This window comes from Aythya ferina (genome assembly GCF_964211825.1).
Source record: "Aythya ferina genome assembly, contig: HAP1_SCAFFOLD_29, whole genome shotgun sequence".
Taxonomy (NCBI): Eukaryota; Metazoa; Chordata; class Aves; order Anseriformes; family Anatidae; genus Aythya; species Aythya ferina.
This window is the reverse complement of record NW_028181463.1, coordinates 864,111-883,341: the sequence shown is the minus strand read 5'-3', so window position 1 is coordinate 883,341 and position 19,231 is coordinate 864,111. Positions and strand designations below refer to the sequence as shown.

Sequence of the window (19,231 nt, the reverse complement as noted above, 5' to 3'; positions counted from 1 at the left end):
CAATTGTCCAGTAGGTCAAAGAGACACCAGCACACGGCAGTTGACACTAGGACTAACAGACAGACTTGATGTGCTCTCCAAGGACACTGCACTGAAGCCATCACCACGTTGATGACACACAAGGTTTTACTTTGAGTACAGTGGGGCTGCTAGCACAAAAGATACAAAAATCACTATATGATCTTTACCAGTAGCTTAGCGCAGGACTGACTCCTGTATTGCCCACAGCAAGTCCCATGCTCTCAGTGACACCCTCTAGCAGCACCAGCCAGAACTCATGAAAAGGACCTGTCAAAAGTCTGAATGGAAGTGGAGAATTATTTGGGATGGATTAAATGCAAAATGGAATGAGTTTCCTCTGAAATGTGAAATTAAGTCATAAAAGAATTATTATTTTTTTATTTTTTTTTTGTAAGACAACTCTGTTAAGATAACTCTGATAAACTCTCAGTGTTTTTCTGTTCCTTGTGCAGGACCTCATGACCAGAAGCAGGAAATGCCCAACATCAGCTCTGTGAGTGAGTTCCTCCTGCTGGCATTCGCAGACACACGCGAGCTGCAGCTTCTGCACTTTGCGCTCTTCCTGGGCATCTACCTGGCTGCCCTCCTGGGCAACGGCCTCATCCTCAGCGCCGTAGCCTGCCACCACCGCCTCCACACCCCCATGTACTTCTTCCTCCTCAACCTCGCCCTCCTCGACCTGGGCTGCATCTCCACCACTCTGCCCAAAGCCATGGCCAATGCCCTCTGGGACACCAGGGCCATCTCCTATCAAGGATGTGCTGCTCAAGTTCTCTTTTTTGCCTTCTTCTTTGGTTCAGAGTACTATCTCCTCACTGTCATGGCCTACGACCGCTACGTTGCCATCTGCAAGCCCCTGCACTACGGGAGCCTCGTGGGCAGCAGAGCTTGTGCCCAGATGGCAGCAGCTGTCTGGGGCAGTGGCTTTCTCAATGCTGTCCTACACATGGCCGCTACATTTTCCCTGCCCCTCTGCCAAGGCAATGCTGTGGACCAGTTCTTCTGTGAGATCCCCCAGATCCTCAAGCTCTCCTGCTCAGATGCCTACCTCAGGGAAGTTGAGGCACTAGTTTTTAGCGTTTCTTTAACATTTTGTTGCTTTGTTTTCATCATGTTATCCTATGTGCAGATCCTCAGGGCAGTGCTGAGGATGCCGTCTTCTCAGGGCCGGCACAAAGCCTTTTCCACGTGCCTCCCTCACCTGGCCGTGGTCTCCCTGTTTGTCAGCACTGCCGTGTTTGCCTACCTGAAGCCCCCCTCCATTTCCTCTCCATCCCTGGACCTGGTGGTGTCATTTCTGTACTCCGTGGTGCCTCCAGCACTGAACCCCCTCATCTACAGCATGAGGAACCAGGAGTTCAAGGTTGCAGTAAGGAAACTCTTTGGATACGTGTTTCTTTGCAATCAATGTCTGTGAGTTCCCTGATTATTTCAGGAACTGTGAGGAAAATTTTTGTTACTACTCTATAAATATTTTCTACATATTATTTGTTCTGATTTAAATTATGTTATCGTTAACCTGCTACCTGATTTTCTTATTTTTATTTTTTCATTTACAGTCATCTACTCAGTCATCATACCCAGTCATCTAATTACTGAAAGAAGCAGGTTATGTAGAGAAACACAATAAAAAAGTAAATAAAACAAAACATCAGAACTACACTGTTATCAGCTGCCATCTCTTCCCATACACTCAGGAGCTGGGGGAGGAGCCCCAGTACACAGGAGGGTCTCAGGGCTAAGAGCTCAGCTGCTACATGGAGTTTGGGTAGGGGCTGCTGCTTCTCTGGAGCCAGGGCCATGGCCAGCAGCAGGACGTGGCCTTGTCACTGCTTCTCTCTTTTGGCTTTCAGTGTGTTCTCCTGTGCTCTTTTATTCGGATAAGCTATCATATCTCATAGGCCTTGGTGACAGTCCTGTTCTCTCTGCAGTGGCATCCCTGTGACTGCAGGCAGCAGCAGGCACTGTGCAACCCTGGGTCACAGCTGCCTCTCTGCAAGCACAACAGTAACAGGAGGGTCTTCCTCAGGGCAAACCCAGAAGCCTGGGCATCTCTCCAAAGCTGTTGCCCGGAATACAGCCAAGAGGTTGCTCCCTGCTCTTCTGTTTTCTGGGGTTCTAGTGCCGGGTTCTTCACCTGGGGCTCAACAACCCCAAACAGAGCTACAGGCTGGGAGATGAGTAGTTGGAGAGCTGCCTGGCAGAGAAGGAAATGGGAGTACTGGTTGATAGTCGGCTGAATATGAGCCAGCAGTGTGCTCAGGTGGCCAAGAAGACCAACAGCATCCTGGCTTGTATAAGAAGCAGTGTGGCCAGCAGGGCTAGGGAAGTGATTGTCCCCCTGTACTCAGCTGAGGTACTGAGAGGAGAGTGATGTAACCACTTGAGAAGCTAAAGTCAGAAGGAAAACTTGAAGTGACTTGGAGTATTGATGGGCCCCACTGAGGGCTGTTACTAACAAAGCCTCCCCAGGGACATGTTAGGACAGATAATTGGAGGCCATGGTTACAGACAGGCAAAGCACTATGCTGAGAAAAATCTTGGTTGGTTTTAATGAAGCTGAAGGGCCAAGGCCTGACCACAGCCACTGGGAGAGGAGACCCTGCACACCCGTGTCTGGCTCAGGGCTAGTCTTGGGGTCTGTGGGATGTGGTGGGTACTGTGATGCTACTAGAAGAACTTCATTTTGACACCTCCTCAGCCCTGCACAGTGTTGCAAGGAAGCAATGCCAACAGTCAGCATGCCAAGCAGGTGCCTTCTGCTGGCCTAGAAGGGCCACTGCCAGATGTCAGCCCAAAAGTGCAGCTCCCAGGGAGAAGGCAAGGGAGACCTGCCACCTCCAGACACAAGTGACCTCCCAGTCCCTTTCTGTGACACGTTCCTGCTGCTGCCCTATCAAGTGCAGAGACAGAAGTGACCTCACAGTCCCTGCCACAGTCACATTCCTGCTGCTGGGGCAGGAGATGCTGAGGCAGAGCTGAGCTCCTCAGAGCATCCCCACCCATCTCCTCCTTGTGGCCCACAAGCTGATCAGATCAGGATGAGCAAGAGACTCAAGATAAAGGGAAGCGTCTATAGGCTGTGTTTTGGCTTGAAGGGATACTTTGAGCTCAGGCATAAGAACAGTGGATTCCTGTCAGGGTGTGGAGTAGCATTTAGGTTTGGGGATTAATGTCAGTGATTAAAATAGTGCAAGGGCTTTACATGACTATTTTAAGTCAGTGTTACAGCAAAATCAACATTGCCTGAATGTTTGAACCTCACAGAAATCATTCATTTCTGCTGGCCAAGCTCCTCTTTCCTCCCTCAAATCTCACATCTCTCCTGGCCAGGCTTTTCCTGACTTTGCCATATCAGTCATCTTCTTAGGGGCAGCTTTCTGATGGCTTTCATGATCTCAGAGTACCTGCCTCACATCTGTTGGTTACACCTTTTTTGAAACTGACATGGCCTCTAAGTCAGGATGGAAAAGAACACAAAGGCTGTAGGTGAACCCTGCACAATGTGCCCAGCAGCTCTTGTACGACCTCAAAATTTTGTTTCCTGCCTCCAACTTTTAGATACGGAATGGCTTCTGTGCTCCCAGGCTATCTTTTTCCAAACCCTCATGCATGGTTCAGTTTGCCCCAAGCGTCTTGGAGGCAGTGGCCCCCTCTGTGTCGAAAACTGAAAGCAGCCCTAAAGGATGACTTCAGGCAAAAACTGACACCTCTGACATGACAACCCCTATCCAAGACCTCTTCCACCATGGGGCCTACCATGTACTTAGAAAGAGCCAATCTCAGAAACTACATGCACAGCAAGTGCCTTCTGCTGCCCTACCATGGACACTGGCAGATGTGAGCCTAAAGGCACAGATCCCAGCCAGGAGTCAAGGGTGACCTGTCAGCTACTTCAGAAAGAGCTCACCTCACAGGCCATTTAACAGCCATTCGCTTCCTGCTGGACTTAGTGCTTCTGATACACCACTGAGCTTATAATGCCACACCTAGAAAACACCCCCTTTTTGGGCCAGGACCTGCCCAGGTAAAAATGATCTGGTTGTGATCCTCCAAGCCCATGGCACACCTGCTGGGCTCCCAGGCTCTCTGAGACACAGGAGCCATTTCCGTGCCAGTCCTGGGAGGTGCTAGGGTAGGAGGGACCTTGCAGGCAATGTTCCAGCCCCATGCCTGTTGGTGGTCTCTCAGCTCCTAGTGCACAGTGGGGATCACATTCGTATCTAGAAGCCATGAGCCTGAAGCTGGCCTAGCAGACACTCAGGGGAAGCACCCTCTCAGCCCCAGCCCCAGCTCCAGCCCAAACCCCAGCTGGTCTGCAGAGTGAGGGGGCTGTGGTGCCCGGTGCCCTGGGGCTGCAGAGCTCTCCTCTGCCTGCTCACACCAGACTGAGCACTTGAGCTCTAGACAGTCCACATGGGACACAACATGGTGCTCAGAAGTAAATATTGGTGTCTTCTTTTTAAGACAAGGTATCAGTTTCTCAGAGACTGGCAGCACAGCAGTCTGCTTGTGGGTATTGATGAGTTACTAAATATTCCTTATGTTTGGGGTTGTTATTTCTTTTTCTTTCATTTTTCTTTTCCTTTCCCTTCCTCATGTGTCTATCTCTCTGTGAGTTTTTATGTTCTTTCCCCTCTCCCTCTAGATGTGTTTCCTCCTCTCCCTCTAGAGGAGGAGGAAGCAGGCAGCTCATGCATGTGTATTTGCTAGTTCAGGTGAGGAAGGAGGATGCTGGCTATGCTGCAAGGAGATGGAGGTCTGTGTAGCTGCAGGAGCCCTGCTCTCTTGCCTGGCAGATCCCCAGCACACAGTGCCTGTGCCCCGCAGGGCCAGCCCCGCTCCCCAGGCCAGCACAAGAGGCCTGGCTCAGGCACAGAGCAGCCTGCCCCGAGCAGGGGCCTGCACAAAGAACTTTCCCTTTGCCCTTTCCCCATCAGTGCAGGCCCAGCAATGCTGCCCTGCTCTTCCCCAGGGCCATTCCTGCTCCCAGAGAGCCTTGCCCAGGGCAGTGTGTCTGTGCTGGCCAGGTCAGCCATTGCTGCTTCCTGCCCTGTGCTCCCCACAGGGCCCCAAGCTGGCGGTGTTGCTGTGAGAGCCAGGGGCTGTGGTGCCCTGGGATCCCCGGGGGTCTCCCCCCCTGCCCATGCTGCTCAGGCTGGGCACCAGACCTACGTCCATGGGGATCTCTGCTGCTGAGCCCCTTTCCATCTGCCCTGATGGCTCAGCAGCACAGGGCAGTGCTGGGCAGGGCCATGGGGTGTCTCTAAGGGCACAAAGGGCAGGCGAATGCTGCACCAGACCTGGCCTAGGAGCCTATAGGGAGGATCTCCACTGTTACTTTGCAGTCTTATGGGCCTTCACCTGCTGGCTCTTCATTGCCTCCCCTGGCATTGCAGAGACCTGTTTAGAACAAAGACACCTCAGATTCACATTTCCCTTTAAAAAATACACCTAAAAATTCTTCTTCAGATGGTCACTCATTTTACGAGGTCCTAATCACTACGCACTGAGCACATTGTTCCTGCAGATCCCCTGACATCTCCTGGTATTTCCAGATTCCTCTGCAGGCCCACATCGGCCATCAGCCCCACTGCAGGAGGTGCAGTCCCATCGAGATCAATCCACTTGTCTACTTCGGGAAGTGCCACCATAAAGAGAGCTCTTGGTGCAGCCCTTGATCCCTCACAGAGCACCCTGGGACTTTTTAAGGCTGAACTCCACAAAGATGCCCAGGAAACAGAAGAGCAGGGAGCAACCCCCTGGCTGTGTTCCTGGCAGCAGCTTTGGAAAAGGCGTCTGGGCTTGTGGGTTTGCCCTGAGCAAGACCCTCTTGTTACTGTGGTGCTAGCAGGGAGGCCAGCTGTGATCCTGGGCTGCACAGTGCCTGCTGCTGTCTGCAGCCACAGGGATGCCACTGCAGAGACAACAGGACTGTCACCAAGGCATGTGAGACATCATGACTAACACAGATACAAGAGCACAAGAGAACAATGTGGAAGCCAAAAGAGAGAAGCAGTGACAAGGCCACGTCCTGCTGCTGGCCATGGCCCTGGCTCCAGGGAAGCAGCAGCCCTGAACCGACCTCCATGTGACAACAGGGCTCCTGGTCCTGAGCCCCTCCTGCATGCTGGGGCTGCTCCCCCAGCTCCAGAGGAGATGGGAAGAGATGGTAACTGATAACAATGTGGTTCTGATGTTTGTTTTTGTTTTAGTTTTTCTTTTTGTGTGTGTTTCTCTACATGGTAAGCCTGCTTCTTTAGGTAATTAGAAGATTGGGTATTTTAAATGAAAAAAAAAAGTCAGGTAGCAGGTTAAGGATAACATTATTTAAATCAAAAGAAATAATTTTAAGAAAATATTTTAGAGAAATATAAGAATTATTTTTTCTTCAAGGTTCCTGAAATAATCAGGGAACTCACAGTCATTATTGAATCCAAAAAAGCAGGTTTCCAAAAATTTTCTGCTGCCATCTGGGCACAAGCTCTGCTGCCCAGGAGGCTACCGTAGTGCAGGGGCTTGCAGATGGCAACGTAGCGATTGTAGGCCATGACAGTGAGAAGGGAATACTCTGGTCCTACGAAGAAGAAGAAAAAAAAAGACCTGTGCAGCACAGCCTTGATCGGAGATGACTCTGGTGTCCCAGAAGGCATTGGCCATGGCTTTGGGCAGAGTGGTGGAGATGCAGCCCAGGTCGAGGAGGGCGAGGTTGAGGAGGAAGAAGTACATGGGGGTGTGGAGGCGGTGGTCACAGGCTACAGCACTGAGGATGAGGCCGTTGCCCAGGAGGGCAGCCAGGTAGATGCCCAGGAAGAGCGCAAAGTACAGGAGCTGCAGCTCACGTGTGTCTGCGAATGCCAGCAGGAGGAACTCACTCACAGAGCTGCTGTTGGGCATTTCCTGCCCTTCATCAAGGACACTGCATAGAAGGAAAAATAAAGACTGTTAGGGGAAATTTCCCCAAACAATACTCATTTCTTGTCTCATTAGAGCCTTCACATTATCTTTCTTTCAAGGTGACCTTTGTGTGTCTCCCTGGTTGTATCCCTGCTTTGTGCTTGCTGAATGTCCTGTACATAGCACACAGCCACACAGCTCCACTGCAGTGGAAAATGTTGTTGTTATGGGCAAAAACCTCAGCCAGAAGTCACTTCCAGGAGGCTGCTCTGTCCATCCCCTGCTGCCCAGCTGCTGGCTGCTTACAGCACTCAGCAAGTGACTCAGTGCTTACAGACTCAGAAGTGACGTCACAGTCACTGCCACAGTTATGTTCCTCCTGCTGGGGCAGGAGATCCTGAGGCAGAGCTCACCTCTCCCTAGTCCCTTAGGGACTAGGGCTTGCTTTTCTGGGTAAGAGAGTAAACAGAGGTTTATTGAGAATGTTTGGTGTTCTTCTGACTTTAGGGTATGGATAAGCTCTGTGGTTTAGGGTTTTATTTAGGTCTGCCAAGAAATCTAAGGATCAGTAGAGCATTTTAATACTAGTGTCCAGGGAAGGCATTTGGGTGAGTAAGAGAATAAAGGAAAGGGAATGGGGCTATGGGCTTAATTTTGCTTGAAGGGATCCTTTGAATTCAAGCATTAGAGTAGGGGATTCCTGTCAGAGTGTTGGAGTAGCATTTAGGTTTCAGGATTAAAATTACTGCCTAAATAAGGTAAAGGGTCATACATGATTCATTCAAGTCATTGTTACTACAGCATCAACATTACATGCACCTTCTTATCTCCATGAAATCATTAATTTCTGCTGTCCATGCTCATTTTCTCACCCCAAAATCTCACATCTCTCTTGTCCATGCTTCTCCTAAACTCCCCATATCTTAGTGGGGTCAGCTTTCTGATGACATTCATGATCATAGAGTATCTTTTTCACCTCTGTTGGCTCCTCCTTTCCTGAGAAGGAAGTAGCATTGTAGTCAGGAAAAAAAGGACACAAAGGTCTTTAGGAGCATCCTGCACAATGTGCCCATCAGCTCTGCACCTCCACAAAACTGTGCTTCCTACCTACAAGTTTTGTTTCCCAAATGGCTTCTGTGGATCCCAGTCTACTTTTCCCAGGCCCTCTCACATGTTTCAGTTTTGGATGTGCAGGGATGGGAAAAGGAAAGCCAAGGCATGAATGGAACCCAGCTTGGAAAGGGGTGCAAGGAATAATAGGAAGAGATTCTATAGGTACATTGCTCAGAAAAGGAAGGCCAAGGAGATTGTACCCCCTGTGACGGATGAGAAGGGTGAACTGGTAATGACAGACATGGAGAAGGCTGAGGGACTCAACAACATCTTTGCCTCAGTCTTCTCTGCCAGTCAGGCTTCCCAAGTCTTTCATTTCCCTGAACCCATGGATGGAGGCTGGAGTTGCAAAGTCCCACCCACTCTAAGTGAAGAGCTGGTTTGAGACCACCTGAAGAAACCCAACAAGTACAAGTCTATGGGGCCTGATGACATGCACCCCAGGTTCCTGAGGGAACTGGCTGATGTAGTCGTCAAGCCTCTCTCCATCATATTTGAAGAGTCCTGACAGTCGGATGAAGTCCCTGGTGACTGGAAAAAGGAAAACATCACTCCCATTTTTAAAAAGGGTAGAAATGAGAACCCATGGAACTACCGAATGGTGAGCCTCACCCCTGTGCCTCAAAAGATCATGGAAAGGATCCTCCTGGAATTGATGTCAAGGCACATGCAAAACAAAGAGGTGATCTCAGACAGCCAGCATGGCTTCGCCAAAGGCCAAATCGTGCCTGACCAATGTGATGACATTCTACAATGGAGTGACCACATCAGACAACAACAGAAGACCGACCAATGTCATCTACTTGGACTTCTGTAAGACCATTGACACTGTCCCACATGACATCCTGATCTTCAAATTGGAGAGATATGGATTTGATGGGTGAACCATTCAGTGGATAAGGAGTTGGCTTGAAGGTCACACGCAGAGAGTGGTGGTCAACGGCTCTATGTCCAAGTGGAGGCTGGTGACAAGTGTTGTACCTCAAGGGTCTGTCCTGGGACTGGTGCTGTTTAATATCTTTATCTATGACAGACAGTGAGATCGACAGTGAGACAATGAGACAGTACATTCTGTGCTTGTAGCCCAGAAGGCCAACTGCATCCTGGGCTCCATAAGCAGAGGAGTGGCCAGCAGGTGGAGGGAGGTCACTTCTACTTCTACTCCTTGTACTCTGCCCTTGTGAGGCCCCACTTGGTGTCCTGCATCCAGGACTGGGGCCGCCAGCATGAGAAGGGTGTGGGTCTGTTAGAACAAGTCCAGAGGAGGCCCACAAAGATGATCAAGGGGCTGGAGCACCTCTCCTATTAAAAAAGGCTGAGAGAGCTGAGGCTGTTCAGCCTGGAGAAAAGAAGGCTCCGGGGTGACCTCTTTGTGGCCTTTCAGTACTTAAAGGGGGCTTATAAAAAAGATGGAGAGTGACTCTTTTCTCAATCAGATAATGACGGGGCAAGGGGGAATGTTTTTAAGCTAAATGAGGGGAGATTTAGATTAGAAGTTAGGAGGAAATTCTTCACTCAGAGAGAGGTGAGACAATGGAAACTGTTGCCCAGAGAAGCTGTGAATGCCCCATTCCTGGAGCTGATCAAGAGCAGGGTAGATGAGGCCCTGGGCAACCTGATCTCATGGGGGGCATCCCTGCTTATGGGCAGGTGGTGTGTACCAGATGACCTTTAAGGTCCCTTCCAACAGGAGCCATTCTCTAATTCTATGGTCTCACTAGCTATACCTCAAGCATGACTCCCATGCCATCAGCCTTCCTGTGGTCTCTCACCTGACCAGAACAGAAGGTGCCTCACCATCATCTTCAATGCCCTGAGCATGCTTCTGGCCTTTACGGTTCCTATCTGTGCTGTTTCCTGCTGCTGGTCCGTCACCTCCAGAGACAGAAGTGACCTCCCAGCCTCCTTCACAGCCATGTGCCTCCTGCAGGCCCAGCACATCCTGAGGCACACCTGATCCCATTCCAGCATTCCCAGCCAGCTCCTCCTTGTGGTCTCTGATCTGATCACATACCTGTCACCTCACATGCCTCTTCCAATGCCATGGGACTGCTGCAGGACCTCACAGTCCCTGCCCTGCCATAAGGGGACAAACAGCTGAAGTTAGGGATAGAAGTGGGGTTGAAGCTGAGATGCGTTGTGTGCATGGTGGAGAGTTTTGGGAATTAGGTGTTCAGATTAACATATAGGGATTAGAGGTCACCTTCTAGGGTTAAGGGAATGGTAGGGCTTTAAGGGAAGGATCGGTGTTCTTCTCAAGATGCCTGCTCAATTTATAGGGGAAGATCAAGCTTTGGAGATTGGAGATTTGTTTAGTTCTTGACTGGGGGCTAGGGTGAAGGCTGGCGTTATAATCCTTGGTTAGGCTTAATCATCCTTTTGCTCAGCCTTCTAGTAGAAGATGGGTTTGACATCTGCCTTTTCTAAGTCCTAAGGAATGATTTTAATCAATTTGTATTTTCCAAGGTCTTTGAGATCAGTCTTATGACGATGTCAGCAGCTGTACCAGCACCTCTCTCCTTCTTCCAAAACCAACTCTAAGCAACCTGAGGACTGGCCAGGGGGATGATGAAATTTTGGGAAAGGGCTTGGTTAAAATCTCTGAGGAGAGCCTTTATGAGCTTCACATGGTCAATGATGGCAGTGTCGTAGATAATCATAGCAACATGGGATCATGGTTTGGGTTGGAAGGGACCTAAAGATCATCTTATTCCAACCCCCCTGCAGTGGGCAGGGACACTTTGCACTAGACCGGGTTGCTCAAAACACATTTCAACCTGTCCTTGAACACTTCCAGGGATGGGACATTCACAGCTTTTCCAGGCAACCTGTTCCAGTGCCTCACCATCCTCAGAGGAAAGAATTTCTTCCATGTATCTAATTTAAACCTACCATCTTCTATTTTAAAGTCATTACTCCTTGTCCTATCACTACACTCCCAGACAAAGACTGTCTCCCCAGCTTTCCTGTAGGTCCTCTCTAAGCACTGGTAGGTTGCTCTAAGGTTTCCCTGGTGCCTTGTCTTCTCCAGGCAGAACAGTTCTCTCAGTGTGCCTTCATAGAAGACTTGCTCTAGCCCCTTGATCTGGACTTGTTCAAATAATTCCATGTACTCGAACTGCCGCGTTAAACCACAGCAGTCTTTTTGGCACCCAGTGTGGGGCACAAAGGGTTGAGAGAAGGACAGATCTTACTACAGAGTACTAAAGATAAATTGTTATAAGCATTAGACCAGTTTAATAGCTGCTGATCACAAGGTCGACATTTTGGATCTCAGGTCTGTTGGGCTTGTTTTCAGAAATGTGTTGTATAGCACATTACTTGTTGCATATGTTCCCATTGTGCTCTTTATCATTTCTGTGGCTGGTTTAAAGTTATTTTGCTATGTTGTGTAGCACTGGCTTGTGAGTTTATAAAATTACTGGTCAGGTGACAAATCTGTTCTTTGTACTGAGCATTGCCATCACCTCCATACCTCAGGAACCATCACTCAGAAACTATTAAGAATAATGCTCTTCACCTTTTTGCCTTAGGAAGCCAATCTAGGGGAGGAAAAGGGATGTACACTTCTCCACTTCTACACCTCCCCCTTCTCCTCCAGGGAAATTACACTACCTCTACAAAGCTTAGAATATCCATGGGATGGTCCTATTGTGATGTCTCCTGAATATGTTTCAACTGTTGTTTAAGGATAAGCAACTCTTGAAGAATGCCCTCCAGAGACCTGCCCCAAGGCAGGACACTTAGGAGTGGCAGGGAGCATGGGAGGATCTGGGCAGAAACCTAGAGCAGTGGGCACCTCCAGTGCTTTGGAACTTCCCCTCTGAGCCCGTGCAGAATCCTTAAAAACTGCAGAAGTGCTTGAAAAGGAGGGGTTATCACCTTGGCAATTCCAAAGGGAATTCCAAAGAGAGCCTCAGTCAGTGCTATCTAAGCCCTGTGACAGGCTCTGCAGCTACTCTAACACCTCTGACATGTCCTGCAGCTACTCCAAAACCTCTGACATGTCCCGCAGCCACTCCAGACCCTGTAACAGGCCCCAGGTCTAATATGGGACCTAGACCAGACCCCCTGGGTCTGCTCTTGCTAGGCCAGAGAACCAACCTGTGCCAGGATTCGTTGCCTCTACATGCAGGAGAAAACAATGGGTGTGAAAATCAGGCTCCTGAGAATGGAAAAGAACTACTGCCCAGAAAAGAAAGGAGGGAGAAGAATGTTGATCTATGAAACCTTGACATAGACTTCCCCATGAGAAGGTACTTCCAAATCCAAAAGGGTACAGGTGGGGTTTTGGGATAGCTGCCTTGGAGACGGAGGATATTAAAGAGCTGTCTACCTTTCCCAGTCCCTGGGAGGACACTTCTGTTTGTGGAGTGATTGAAGGTCAAAGAAGAGCAGGTGCAGATGGTTACCAGAATGTTCTACCAGTTGGGGACAGGCTGGAGATCAGTCAGTAATGAGCAATTGCACTGTGCATAGCTTGCTTTGTACATAACAATAATAGTACTAAAAATAATTACTATTATAATTCTTTCTCTACCATTTCAGTCCTTTCAACTGCCCTGACCTCAACCGATAAGCATGTGGGGGGGTTGGTGTGAGCTAACAGCTGTGTGGTGCTGAGCTGCCCGCCAGGTTAAAGCACATCATGTTTGACAACCACAGTCCAACAGCACAAACCACACTTCTAAAAATCTTGTGTTCAGAGAGGAGCAGTAGATGATCAGTTCAGTCTGCCTCAATGAGCACACCCCAGCAGAGACCCTGCTGCCTTTGGGAGCTGTCAGCCCTGAGGCCTTGGGGACACCTCAAGGGAGTCCAAGGGCACAGAGCAAGCGATGCCATGGTCGGGTGCTGTGCTGCTGAGCTGGGCCGGGCTCCTGGGCCCAAGGGGAGCTCCTGGCAAGCGCTGCAGAGAGACAGCTGTGCCCAGGAGCAGCTCCTCTGCACAGCGCAGCAGGACTGGGGGCTCTGACCGCAGCTGGCACACAGAGAGGAGAGAAGGAGAGAGGGCTTGGAGGCACTGAGGAGCGCAACAACAGAGGGCAGCGTGTGGCAGGACACATCTGCAGGCTCTTGACACCGTGAGGCTCTGTCAGTAGGGCCATGCAGGTGGGGTTGCCAGTGGAGTCTTCTACAGCTGGCACATCTGATGGCTGATAGCATCTGTCAGGATGGGTCTTCCTTGTTCTCCAGCGAGGAGTATAATATGCTTTTGAGAATGGCATTTAAAATTGGATTTTTCAAGAGGAAGACCAAGGCAGGGGCTACCTGAAAGGCACGACTTTTATTGTAGCCTGTGCTTGCAGATACCTGTGGTAGAGCGGAGGCTGGTTTCATGGTAATAGGTGGTCAGGTTTGTACTGCAGACTGAGACTCCTAGAGCATTGCAATGAGGGATCAATAGTTCATCAATGAACTTCATAAAGTCCTGTCCCACACCTCCACCCACAGACTGCACCATCATCATCCTTGTGGTCCTCTCAGGTTTTATCCTAGATGATCTTAAGGAGCTGAAAACCCTCTGATGCCCAGTGCCCTGTCTTTGAGAGGTCTCTGCTGGCTTGAGATGAGCACAGATCACCTGCAGTGAGCATGAGCTGTCTCCTCTGCAGCACAGGAGGATCTGCTGAGTGTCCGTCTGTCCCTCCCTGGCCTTGCCTCCCCTGGCAGCAGCACGCTGGCATTCCTCCTGGCTTCTCCAGCTGGCCGTGCTGCTGCTGGTCTTGTTCCCAGGCTGGCTGGGGATGGGGCTTTCACATGCCCATGGAGTGAGCCCTCGGTGTGCTTGGGGGAAGGGGAGTACGGGGACAAGGTGAGTGGTCTGGAGTTGGGCATTTTGAGCCTGGATTCCTCTGCTCTCAGCAGTGTTCAGATTCTTTTCAGATGAACAACTGAGTAGAATTTTCCTGCAGCTCTCACAGGGAGGGTGAGACCAGCACTGGTGGACAGATTGTCTGTCCTCACTAAAGGACACTCTGTGCTATAGGGACAGTCTCTTTTTCTCTGAGCAGACACAAAGTTTCCCTTCAAGTGCAGGGGGAATGCCCAGGATTTCTGTTTTAGAAAAACTCAGCAGTGTCCAGGTTCTGTAGGCACTGGAACAGGCACCACAGGGAAGGGGTCACAGCACTGAGGCTGTCAGAAGTCAAACATCTGGGCAACTCAGCCATATAGACTGATTTTTGGGTGGTCATGTACAAAATTCAGGGGTGGGATCTGATGATCCTTGTGGAACACTTCCAAGTCAGGATATTCTATGATTCTATGACTCTAGGGACATAGAAGCAGAATTGCACTGTAGCTCAAAGACCGGCCAACACAGGGCAGCTGAGACCAGAACCGATAGATTGACTGGCTCTCCTCTCTGAAGGGCACTCTGCTCTAAAATGCAGTATCTGTGACTCTGGAGATCTACAAGGTTTCACTTGGAGTGCAACTGAATGCCCAGGATTTATGCCTTAGAAGGACTCCTCAGATGTGGTGGAGCAGCTGAACAAAGAGTACAAATCAAATAACAAAAAAACAAATAAATACATAAATCTCCACGTGTCTGCTCTGTGATGAACTTTGAGCAAAACTGGGGAAATCTGATATGAACTGAAGTGAATGTGAGACTGCACCATGTTCCTACCATGTTGCTACCTTGAGCTGTAGTGCATGACTGATTCTTCCATTGCCCACAGAAAAGCACTCTTCTCCCAGACAGACTCAGTATCAGCTGGAAGTCATTAAAGGGAACTTCAAAATAACTGCCTGCAAGTGGAAAATCTTTTTGATGGTTTTAAATGAGAAAATTGAATTTTCCTCTGATAAGTCTGCTGTACATTATTACTATTCTTTCTCTTTGTGCAGGACCACTTCACAGAAATAACAGATGCCCAACAGCAGCTCAGTGAGCGAGTTCCTCCTGCTGGCATTCGCAGACACGCGCGAGCTGCAGCTCCTACACTTCGCGCTCTTCCTGGGCATCTACCTGGCTGCCCTCCTGGGCAACGGCCTCATCCTCAGCGCCGTAGCCTGTGACCACCGGCTCCACACCCCCATGTACTTCTTCCTCCTCAACCTCGCCCTCCTCGACGTGGGCTGCATCTCCACCACTCTGCCCAAAGCCATGGCCAATGCCCTCTGGGACACCAGGGCCATCTCCTATCAAGGCTGTGCTGCCCAACTCTTTCTCTTTGCTTTCTTTGTAGTAGCTGAGTATTGCCTCCTCACTGTCATGGCCTACGACCGCTACGTTGCCATCTGCAAGCCCCTGCACTACGGGAGCCTCGTGGGCAGCAGAGCTTGTGCCCAGATGGCAGCAGCTGCCTGGGGCAGTGGCTTTCTCAATGCTGTCCTGCACACGGCCACTACATTTTCCCTGCCCCTCTGCCACAGCAGTACTTTGGACCAGTTCTTCTGTGAAATCCCCCAGATCCTCAAGCTTTCCTGCTCAGACTACTACCTCAGGGAAGTTGGGGCACTTGTGTTTACTGTTTCTTTATTTTTTGGTTGTTTTGTTTTCATTGTGCTGTCCTACATACAGATCTTCAGGGCAGTGCTGAGGATTCCCTTTGAGCAGGGCAGGCACAAAGCCTTTTCCATGTGCCTCCCTCACCTGGCAGTTGTCTTTCTGACTATCAGCACTTCCATATTTGCCTACCTGAAGCCTAAATCAATCTCTTCCCCATCCCTGGACTTGGTGGTAGCATTTCTATACTCGGTGGTGCCTCCAGTATTGAATCCTCTCATCTACAGTATGAGGAACCAGGAGCTCAAGGAAGCCTTGTGGAGATTGATAACTTAATGTGTTTCAGGAGAATAAGTGGTCAGTCTGCTTCTGCAGATGAGTCATAATGTCACTTATTGGAACAGCCCATATTCTGTTCCTTTGTGTTTGTGTGTTTGTGTGCATTTTATTAATAGATTTCCTTAGTTTTAGTTCAGTTAATGTTACCCACTAAAATGATATTGGTCATCCCAATTCAACTTCAATATGTATTTTCATGTCTAGCTCAGTGACTATACACAAAGAGCCCGTCTGTCTGTGAATTTCAGGAAGGAGCCTGCACTGCCTGGTCTGACGTGCTTTCTCTGAGACCTGGCCTAGTTCTGCAGGGGCAGTGCCTGTGTGCAAGGGTGCAGAGGAAGAGAGTCCAATCCCAGCAGCACGGCCAGGGAGCACCAGTATTTGGGGCCTACCTGGCTGCCCTCTAGGCCACCAGGGCCATCTCTTATCAAGGATGTGCTGCACAGGTCTTCTTTTTTTTCTTCTTGGTTGGAGCAGAGTATTCCCTTCTCACCGTCTTGGCCTACGACCGCTACATTGCCATCTGCAAGCCCCTGCACTACAGGAGCCTCCTGGGCAGCAGAGCTTGTGCCCAGATGGCAGCAGCTGCCTGGGGCAGTGGCTTTCTCAATGCTGTCCTGCACACAGCCACTACATTTTCCCTGCCCCTCTGCCAAGGCAATGCTGTGGAGCAGTTCTTCTGTGAAATCCCCCACATCCTCAAGCTCTCCTGCTCAGACTACTACCTCAGGGAAGTTGGGTTTATTGCATTTAGCTTTTGTTTATGTGTTTCTTGCTTTGTTTTCATTGTGCTGTCCTTTGTGCAGATCTTCAGGGCTGTGCTGTGGATACCCTCTGAGCAGGGCCGGCACAAAGCCTTTTCCATGTGTCTCCCTCACCTGGCCGTGGTCTCCCTGTTTGTCAGCACTATCATGTTTGCCTACCTGAAGCCCAGCTCAATCTCTTCTCCATCCCTGGATCTGCTGGTGTCACTTCTGTACTCCATGTTATCTCCAGCAGTGAACCCCCTCATTTACAGCATGAGGAACCAGGAGCTCAAGGATGCACTGAGGAAATTGTTTGAATACATATTTCTTAAGAAACAATAGTGTGCCTTTACATTCTGAGTTTATTTCAGAAACAGTAAGGAAAGTAATTTGGTGTTATTTTTCTTGATAAATATGTTCTTCAAGTTGTGGAGTGGATTTAATTAATGTCATTGTTAGCCTCCTACCTGTTCATTTATCTCTTTACTTTTCCTAATCATCTCATGTGTATCTAAAGCCAGGCTTTCTGTGTAGCTATAGACAATAAAGAAACAAGCAGAAATTCATAGGTCTCAGCTGCAGTGTATTCCTATCTCCTGTGAACTACCAAAGAAACTATTAAAAAAAAAATAGCAAAAGCTATTTGTGACAGTGATGCTTGACAACTTCCTTGAAACAGGGCCTCAATAGATATAGCTGATTTTTAGGAGGACAGACATTTTCATAATGGGAGCCCAGCTTTCCCCTCTCCTTCCATTTTCCACCTTCTATTGCTGAGTGTGACATCATATGATATGGAATATCTCTGTGGCTGGTTTAGGTCAGCTGCCCTAGTGATATCCCTTCCCTGTCTCTTGCACACCCACAGCCTGCTGGCTCTTTGGGGAGGGGGGACTAGAGGGATCCCTGATGCTGTGAAAGCATTGCTCAGCAGTAGACAAAACACTACCATGATACCACTGCTGTTCTCGCTACTCAAGCAGAGCACAGCACTGTGTGGGCTTCTACAGGAAAAGGTAACTCTGTCCCAGACAGAACCAGTGCAAGACCACACACTGGACAAGAAGGCTCCTTCTGAGCTCTGTGGGGAGTCAGGAAGATCCTAATAAGCAGCAGGATGATGAAGGAAGCCCAAAGGCCCTTCTGAAGGTTGACTTATTCCCACCTGGGAGGCAGTGCTGGGCAGTGGGAAGGGTTATGAGAAAGACATGTGAGAAGGCCGTGAGAAACAAGGAAATATCACTGCCATTAACCCAGGCCTGCAAAAAATCACTCTCTGGCCTCCTCTGTCAGGCCAGCGTGAGCCCAGGAGACAGCAGTGAATGGAGCCCACGGACCAAAAGCCTGTCTGAGGTGGACTGACCAGAGCTCAAGTGCTCAATCTGCTGTGAGCAGGCAGAGGAGAGCTCTGCAGCCCCAGGGCACGCAGCAGCCCCAGCAAAGGAGCCTGGTGAGTGACTCCTTGCAGCCCTGGGGCAATGGCAGTGACCCCATGAGCTGGGTCTGCCTCCCAGCCTGCCCAGCATGGCCCTGCAGAGTGCCCCCGTGCCCCAGGCACCACAGCTCCCTCGCTCTGCAGAGCAGCACCTCTGGTTGTCATGTCAGAGATCTCAAATTTTGACTAAACTCATACCTCAAAGCTGTTTTTAGTTTTCTCCTTAGGGGTGGCTACTGCCTCCAAGATGCCTGAGAGGAGGTAAATCCTGCACGAAGGCCTGCAAAATGTTACCCTGGATCCATAGGAGTCATTCTGGAACCAAGGTTTCTTCATAGGATATACACTTCTGTGGAGGTGCAGAGCTGATGGGCACGTGCAGGATGCTCCTACAGAACTTTGTGCCCTTTTCCCTACTGACTACAACACCACTTCTCTCTCAGGAACGGAGTAGCCAGCAGAGTGAGACAGATACTGTGAGATTATGAAAGCCATCAGAAAGCTGATCCCAATAAGATAACCAATATGAGGATGTCAGGAGAAGCCTGGCCAAGAGAAGTGAGATTTGGGGGAGGGAAGAGGAGTTTGGGAAGCAGAAATTAACCATTTTGTAGAGGTAAGAGGTTTCATGTAATATTGATGGTGCTTTAAAACTGGCTTAAAACAGTCATGTAAAACCCTTACCCTGTTTTGACCAGTAACCCTAATCCCAAAACCTGAATGTTGCTCCAACACCTTGACAGAAATCCCCTGCAGTAATACCTGACCTCAGAGTATCCCTTCAAGCAGAACTCAGCCCATAGCCCCTTTCCTTACCTTTACTCTTTTGCTCATCCTAATCCCTTCCCTTAACACTAGCATTAAAACACTTTATTTAACCCTAGACGACTTCTTGGCAGACCTAAAGAAAACCACAAACCACGAAACTTGTCCATACCCCAGCCACAGACCTGACACCCTATGCAGAACACCAAATCCTCCCAACAAACCGTTGCTTAAACTCCAATGCAGAAAGGTGAGCCCTTGTTCAAGGCCAGTTGGCAAGTGACTTTGGACAACCTAATCTAATGGAAATTGTCCCTGTCCATAGAATAAGGTTTGACTAGACGATCACAGAATCACAGAATCATCTAGGTTGGAAGAGACCTCCAAGATCACCTGGTCCAACCTCTGACCTAACACTAAGCAGTCCTCTACTAAACCATATCACTAAGCACTACATCT

The 19,231-nt window shown here is 49.4% G+C and overlaps 1 protein-coding gene and 1 pseudogene across 2 annotated transcripts; both read left to right on the top strand.

Moving 5' to 3' along the window:
- Positions 1-496: 496 nt before the first annotated feature.
- Positions 497-1,438, top strand: LOC311428047 (olfactory receptor 14J1-like; the record flags this gene model as incomplete). Its single annotated transcript, XM_084539609.1, has 1 exon — positions 497-1,438. One exon carries the CDS (start codon positions 497-499, stop codon positions 1,436-1,438), a length of 942 nt encoding a protein of 313 aa, XP_084395735.1.
- A 13,470-nt stretch (positions 1,439-14,908) lies between these two features.
- Positions 14,909-15,815, top strand: LOC311427855 (olfactory receptor 14C36-like; annotated as a pseudogene). The gene has a single exon. The product of its transcript is annotated as an olfactory receptor 14C36-like (transcript).
- The last annotated feature ends 3,416 nt before the right edge of the window (positions 15,816-19,231 follow it).